Genomic DNA, 7,393 nt, shown 5'->3' with positions numbered 1-7,393 from the left:
AAATAAATGATGGATGGATAGTTGGTTGGATGGTTGAATGAATGAATAGTTGGTTGGTTGGATGGTTAAAGGACGGCTGGATGGATGATAGTTAAATGATGGATGGATGGATGGATGGATGGATGGATGGATGGATGGATGGATGAATAGATGGATGGATGGATAGTTGGTTGGATGGTTAAATGATGATTGATGGATGATGGATAGATAAACAGATGGATGGATGTTTAATGTTAATGTTTTTATGAATTTTCTCTATTTGCTTATAAAATTGGCCAGTTAATTTTCTTTAAAACAGTAAAAAAAAAAAAAAATCAGGTCACAGAATCTAAACTGAGGTGGAAAATAATTTGGGAAAAACTTCCAGTTAGATGAAAACAAAACACTTTAAAGAATCTAAATTTGTTCAAGTTTAATTTCCAGAACATTTTTAAACAAATCTAAAGTTTGGACACTTTGACTGACGGAGAATAAAGTTTATTCAAATAATCGTTTACATTTTTCACCTGAACTTAGACCTCTGAATAAGTGCAGGTGAACAATTTAAATATATGAGCATCTACACTTAATGAGACAGAATTTATTTTATCACCGTGTGTAACATTTATGTAACCCTGATGTTTCTGCTTGAAAACATCTGTTAAATTCACCTGAACTGTTTTTTCCTCTCCAAGCAAAACCCATAAATAGAAAAATGACGCACGGCTCCCCAAAAAGCCGGGCTCACGTGTTGCGCCTGCGCAATTTACCTCCATCAATCCACTCGGAGCGCTTATTTAACCCCGACCCGCAGCGGCAGCGGGAATGAAGGCGCACCGCCCGCTCGCTCCGGTGACCGACGAAGCTGCAGCACAGCGCGGACACATGAAGACCGACGGCGCGACGCAGGCGCTCGGCGGCAGGAAGCAGAGCCTGATCGAGGATGCGCGCCGGGAGCGCATCGGCAGCGGCCCCGCGGGGCCCTCAGCGGGGCCCTCACGGTCCGGGAACGGGGCCGTGTTCGAGGAGAAGGACGGCACGGTCACCGTGAGCGTCCTGTTCGCGCTCAGCAACGAGAAAAACTCCGGATTCTTTCAAACTGGGAAAGTATTTGAGGTAAAATAATATTTAATTAAGTTCTATGTTACTTTATGACTTCCTGGTATAAATTTGGGTTCTTAAAACTTTTTTATAAGCTGAAACTCCAGCTTAAAGTAAAGAAAATTTCTAAATAAATATTTATTTTACTGAATTATTAATTACATTGCTTTATTTATTACTGAATTATTACATTATTTTTGTATCATTATATTATTATTATTTGTGTTTTTATCTGTGGTTTGCACTTTGGTGCAGTTAATATCTGCTTTTAAAGTGTTTATAAATAAATTGACATTTATTTTTATCATGTTATTAGTATAAATGGTTCATTTATGAGAGCAAATTTAAGTTAAATCCAATCCAGTTCAAGTTCATTAATACCTGAAAACAAATATTTTATTTTATAATGAGGCTGCATCAAAACTAAAAGGGTTTGACAGAAAAGTTAAATGTAATTAATATTATTATTTCGCACTTATCTAAAATATTCACTAATTGATCGTTTCATCCACATAAAACATTTGAAACTTGATTCTAATTTATTTATGATGTATTTATTAATTTTATTCTCACTTAATCAATGTACTTGATTATTTGTATTGCCACCAAAATTGCTATTAATAACAAATTCATTGCTGTATTTAGAGGCTTTTAAGTTAAAACAAACCCTAGAAAGAGTCTTGATATAATCTCAAATAATTTCTGTTAAATTTTACAAATAAAATGCTAAAAAATAAAATTTAACTAAATTAAAAAAAAAAGGAAAAACAGTAAAATACTGCCAGGAAGAACTCAAAAATAATTTACTTTTAAAAAATGTACAGTCGTTTAATGTGATTTTCAAGCAAAACTTTAGTAATCAATGCTAATGTGACCATTTCTGTGATTTAAGTTCAATTTAATTAAACTTTTAAACCATGAAATAAAGTTATTTTGTGTGATTTGTAAATTTAATTTTAGCTTAAGAAGGACTGCTTTATATTTTCTATAACTGCAAAAAGTTATGCAAATTCAAAATGAAAATAACTTCTAAAAAAAATAGAAAGTAGAATATCTGAAGAGTTTGCTTTCTAAATTTATTTAATTATGCCAACATTTTATTTGTTTATACTGACGGAATTGTCACTAACATCAATTAATTCAGAGTCCCGTTATGAAGATTTGTATGAAAAAAGATCCTAAAGATATTAAATAGGTCAAAAAATCCAATGTGGAAAGTTAAAATCATCTGACAAATTTAGGAAGGCTGCAGATACAATTCTGCAATAAAATAGCCAGAATCAAGCCCTTGAACTTAGAAAAATATTTTTAAAATATCCAATTTCCTGCTTTAGCTGTACAAATCCCAAAGTGTTGAATGGAAAGCGAACATTGTGTGTACATTTCTGATCATTTAGACGTTTGAAGCCAAACTTCTCCATGTGGAGAGCCGGCCCAGGAGGAAGACCAAGTTCGGCGGACTTCCTGACCTGGAGTTCTTCATGAGCTGTGAGGTCCACCGCTCGGACTTGGACGTGTTCATCAACTCGCTGAAACGGGTCGCCGACGATGTTCGCACCGTGCCCGAGGAGAAAGGTAGGACCCCACAGGCCGGATTTAACATTTAGACTCTTTATGAACCGATTTGTGTTTCCGGTCTTTGCAGCTCCCTGGTTTCCTCGACAGATTAAAGACCTGGACAGGTGCAACCTGCTGATAACGAAATTTGATCCAGACTTACACTGCGACCATCCTGTGAGTGTTTATGTAAACAACTCTTAGGTTGCGTTCACAATGCAAGACGTGACCCAATTCCGATTGATCCTTTCATGAAAGTCCGAACACCACAAGTGAGATTTTTTTTTTGTCGAATGCGATCCAGGCAATTTGATATCCGATAAATATCTGATCAGAATCTGATCGGCCAGTTCGCGTTCATCCGATCCTAACGTCACGATACTCGCAAGCGGGAAGAAAAACAACAACCATGGCGGACCAGAATGAGGATTAAGTTGTTAATGTGCTGGTTCTGGTTGGACAACAACTTCAAAATGATAAGATATGCTCCACCATTTGGAGCCATGTTTACTTCTCCGGCAAACACTGAGCGCTTCTTCTTTGTGGCGGTTGGCAAAACTCTGAGCACGATTTCTATGTGTAAGGTTATTGCGCCCTCTACTGCTCATGCGGGACACTTTCAGGTCGTCATACAAGTCGCATATATTTGGAAATGCCTAAAAAGATGATTTGACAAAAAATCGGAATTGGGTCACTACAGGCTGCAGTGTGAATGTGGCCTTAGTTTTCTTCCAATTGGTCCTTAATAAACTGGTGTTGGTGAACAATGTGAAGGTCCGTCAAATACATATAAAACATTTTGTACAGAAGTTTTTGCACAAAGATTAAATCTAGAGGTAAATTTATCTAAATTCCTTCTTTTCTGCAGGGATATAATGACTCAGAGTACAGAAAAAGACGAGCGGCCATCTCTGAACTCGCATTTAGATACAAACAGTGAGTAAAAATCTCTTAAAGTCCGATATTGGTGATAAATTAAAAAAGTTCTCTCCTCTCCTAAAACTGTGTCTCTGCTGCAGAGGCGACCCGCTGCCCACGGTGGAGTACACAGCAGAAGAAATATCCACATGGTGAGCTACAAACGCTGTGCGATAAACGATCTGAAATGTGACAGAAGAGGTGACGTTCCATCTGCTGCTTACAGGAGAAAGGTTTACCAGCAGCTGAGGAGTGTTTATCCCAGCCTGGCCTGCAGGCAGTTCCTGGACAGCCTGCAGCAGCTGGAGGACGAGTGCGGATACGGAGGGGATTGCATCCCTCAGCTCCGAGACGTGTCCGCCTTCCTGAAAGGTCAGAAAAAAGAAAATACACCAGTCCCAAGCTCCTAAATACAGAAAACATCATCAGCTTTTAAAAATGTGTGACTTTTGTCTACTTTCCCTCTGTGTGTTTAGAGAAAACTGGTTTCCAGCTGCGTCCGGTCGCCGGCTTGCTCTCAGCCAGAGACTTTCTGGCCAGTTTGGCCTTCAGGGTCTTCCAGTGCACCCAGTACATCCGACACCCGTCTTCCCCCATGCACTCCCCTGAACCGTGAGTTCGTTTTCCAGCATCAGGCTCATGAAAGCATCTGTTCAGCTCACTAACTTGGATCAATCTGCCCTGACAGGGACTGCTGCCACGAGCTGCTCGGACACATCCCCATGCTGGGAGATCGGGAATTCGCACAGTTTTCCCAGGTAAATATTCCCATATCAGTCCAGCTGTCTGTTTTTGCTTAAATCACCTCTAACAGTTTTTTATTTTTTTTTACACATTTTTGTTTGTTTCCAGGAGATTGGACTCGCCTCGCTTGGAGCTTCAGATGAGGAGATTGAAAAACTTTCAACGGTAGGAAAGATATGAGCCTCTGCTGCCATCTAGTGGCAAAACGCAGCAACTGCATCTCTGAACATAAAACGATGCTGATTTGTTTGATTTGTAGATAGGAATAAAGGAGTACGTTTCAGAGAAAAAAAAACCTCAAAAATTCTGAGATTGATTTAAGAAATTTCCAAGAAAAAACATGGGCATTTCTGAGTTTGAAAAATCAAAAATTTCCAAGAGAAAAATTACATTTGAGGAATTTTTTAAAGAACATTTCTGAGATTTTTGACAAAAATTTTCAACTTTGCAAGATTAGACATTTTTAAGATTTTTTTCTGTGAAATTTACTCTTAAATTTATTCTTCTCTACAATGGCCTTAACATGCCATCATACTTCTCCTCTCCAGTTATACTGGTTCACTGTGGAGTTTGGCCTCTGCAAGCAGAACGGTGAAGTCAAAGCTTACGGAGCTGGTCTCCTCTCCTCGTATGGAGAGCTTGTTGTGAGTTTCATTGTTTTTCTTCTTCACACACAAATAAGCGTTTGTTTGTTGTGCTGATGGTCCTTTCCCCCTTCAGTACGCCCTGTCAAACGAACCCGAATACAAGCCATTCAACCCAGAGGAGACGGCAGTGCAGCCGTACCAGGACCAAACCTACCAGTCGGTTTACTTTGTGTCTGAAAGCTTTGAGGACGCAAAGGTGAAGCTGAGGTACGTATGGGGGATCTTTATGAGAAAAGTTTATAGAGAAGGAAATAGATGTGGAGATAATTAGACTATCTGCTAATTAAATTCATGTCCACCTGTTGTCACAGGGATTAATCAGCCAAGAAAATTAAGAATCTCCTGTACTCCACCAGTCTGTCCTCTATTGAGATTGAAAAGAAGTGGTCCTGTTTCCTCTTGGCCATGTAGGGAAAATAGCAAAGGTCAAACTGAACAGACCAAGAAACATGCTGTGGGGAAACTTTTCTTAAGGAAGGCGAGGGAAGTTGGATATAACGAAACACTGAGATTATGTTCTTCTTTCCAGCAGTATTACAACAAGAAATCCCATTAAGAATCTTTGGCAAGACTAGGAAATTGATGTCCAAGGTCACTCCCCATTCAATTGGACTAAAATTGGGCTAATTTGGAAAAAGGAATGGTCTCCAGAAAAAATTTGTTAAATTAAGTCACTAATTTGTACAAATTTTGAAAACAATGTTTAATTTATCTCAAAGTTCTATGGCCATTTCCTTCCTATGCAATTCTGCTCGGTTCTAATCTTATCTAGTCTAGCAGCATCAATAAACATCTCCTACATAGGAGTTTGGTCCAGAATTATGTTGCCACCAGTGCAGATTGCACAGGACTGGTAATAAATGGGTACATGTAGATTTAGATGAACACCGAAGACTTGGTGACAAGAAAGATGGCAAATGGTAGATTGGATTTTATTGGGAAGTCCAAAGGGGGACAGCAGGAAACTGGTGCAAAGTGAAGATTTCCTGCCACAATCCATGTATGAGTTTCTTCTCATCCCAGAAAGAAGGATTCCTTCCAGTTCTGAGACCAACTGCTTCCATGAATGAAAAGAGAAGTCAAACACCATTCAAGAACAATTTATTGGTGACAAATCGGCCTAAAAATTAGAGTGTTAAGTTGATGCAAAAAGAAACTACACATGAGTAACGAGCAAAAACTTTGGCCACAATTGATGGAGACTATCATTTCTACCAGTTAGGAAAGGAATAAGTGGTGCATAGCATTTGTTTCTAAGTAGGCATAATATGGGCCAACCTTTGATTAGTGAAACTATCTAAGGTTTCTGGACCTAAATATACGTTGGATGAATAAATGACCCCTCTTCTCTAAATCATTGATGTATTTAACATATTGTGGCAGTTTCCTGAGAAACGAGATGTAATGGATATGAATGTGTTTCTTTCTGACAGGAAATACTCTGCTAACATCAAGCGTCCCTTTGCAGTCCGCTACGACCCTTTCACCTGCAGCGTGGAGGTTCTGGACCAGCCAAGCAAGGTCCAGAACGCTTTGAGCCAGGTCCGAGAGGACCTGAAGACCCTCCACAGTGCTCTGGAGAAGCTCAACTCATCCTAGGATCAAAACTGGATCATCAGCAGAGACCAGAAAGTTGAAGAAAGGCCAACTGATGCCGTAAACATCCCCAATCGTAGAAAATTTTGACTAGTCTTCTTTGATATGTGTATGAAAGGTAAATATTATGTAAAAAGAGAAATAAATGTTTATTTTCATGAAATGTGTCCTCAAAAGTTCGGTTTTTACATTCAAAAGAGGCAGGAAAAGTTGCTGACGCAAAAAGAGTTGAAAGAAAAGGAGGCTTGTAGACCATTTTCTAGCTTCTAATTCCAAACCAACTGTTTTCATTTGGGAAATTCTTGGAAGCTATTGGTCTTTGTGTGTTATTAAGCAAAGGGAAGGAGCTAATTATGAATGATTCAAGTATCGTGTTGCCTTTCTGCTGGACGGGGTTAAAGCCAACAGTGAGGCCCAGAACATTATCGGTACCAGGTCACAGAGACCTTGCAGTGAAACCGCAGCACGGTCTGCAGGGCTGCGCTGCTGACAGATGCTCTTCTCGATTCATTTCTCCCTCTGCGTGCGACTGGAGAGTTTGTTTTTTTTCCTTCTTTCTGAAAGAAGACCAACATTTGATCTCAGGCGACAGTGCGTATCGCACCAGCTCACTCCAGGCCTGTCCCTCAAGAAGATGGATCATCTTCATCTGCTGGATTCATGAAGAAACAGCATCATCAAGACGTCAGCCGCAGTGATTTGGGAAGCATTTCTTTTCCCATAATTGGACTCCACGGTAAATCAAATCTCCCTGGGAAAGCCTGTGTTTGCAGAAGAGGAAAAGATCTCACACTTTATACTTTAGTGAATCTCGTTCTACAATCATTCTCTCCCCAAAACCCACAAATCCT

At 39.5% G+C, this 7,393-nt stretch overlaps 1 protein-coding gene across 1 annotated transcript; it reads left to right on the top strand.

The window, feature by feature from the left end:
• The first annotated feature begins 233 nt into the window (after positions 1-233).
• On the top strand, positions 234-6,709 carry th2 (tyrosine hydroxylase 2). Its single transcript, XM_007555324.2, has 12 exons — positions 234-1,095; positions 2,478-2,655; positions 2,726-2,814; positions 3,506-3,573; positions 3,657-3,707; positions 3,782-3,927; positions 4,032-4,167; positions 4,244-4,313; positions 4,408-4,464; positions 4,848-4,943; positions 5,020-5,153; positions 6,380-6,709. The coding sequence occupies exons 1-12, from the start codon at positions 805-807 to the stop codon at positions 6,543-6,545; spliced, it is 1,482 nt and encodes a 493-aa protein (XP_007555386.2). The 5' UTR covers positions 234-804; the 3' UTR covers positions 6,546-6,709.
• Positions 6,710-7,393: the final 684 nt, after the last annotated feature.

This window comes from Poecilia formosa, unplaced genomic scaffold (assembly GCF_000485575.1).
Source record: "Poecilia formosa unplaced genomic scaffold, Poecilia_formosa-5.1.2 Scaffold69, whole genome shotgun sequence".
In the NCBI taxonomy this organism is placed as follows: Eukaryota; Metazoa; Chordata; class Actinopteri; order Cyprinodontiformes; family Poeciliidae; genus Poecilia; species Poecilia formosa.
This window is presented reverse-complemented; position numbering and strand designations above follow the sequence as displayed.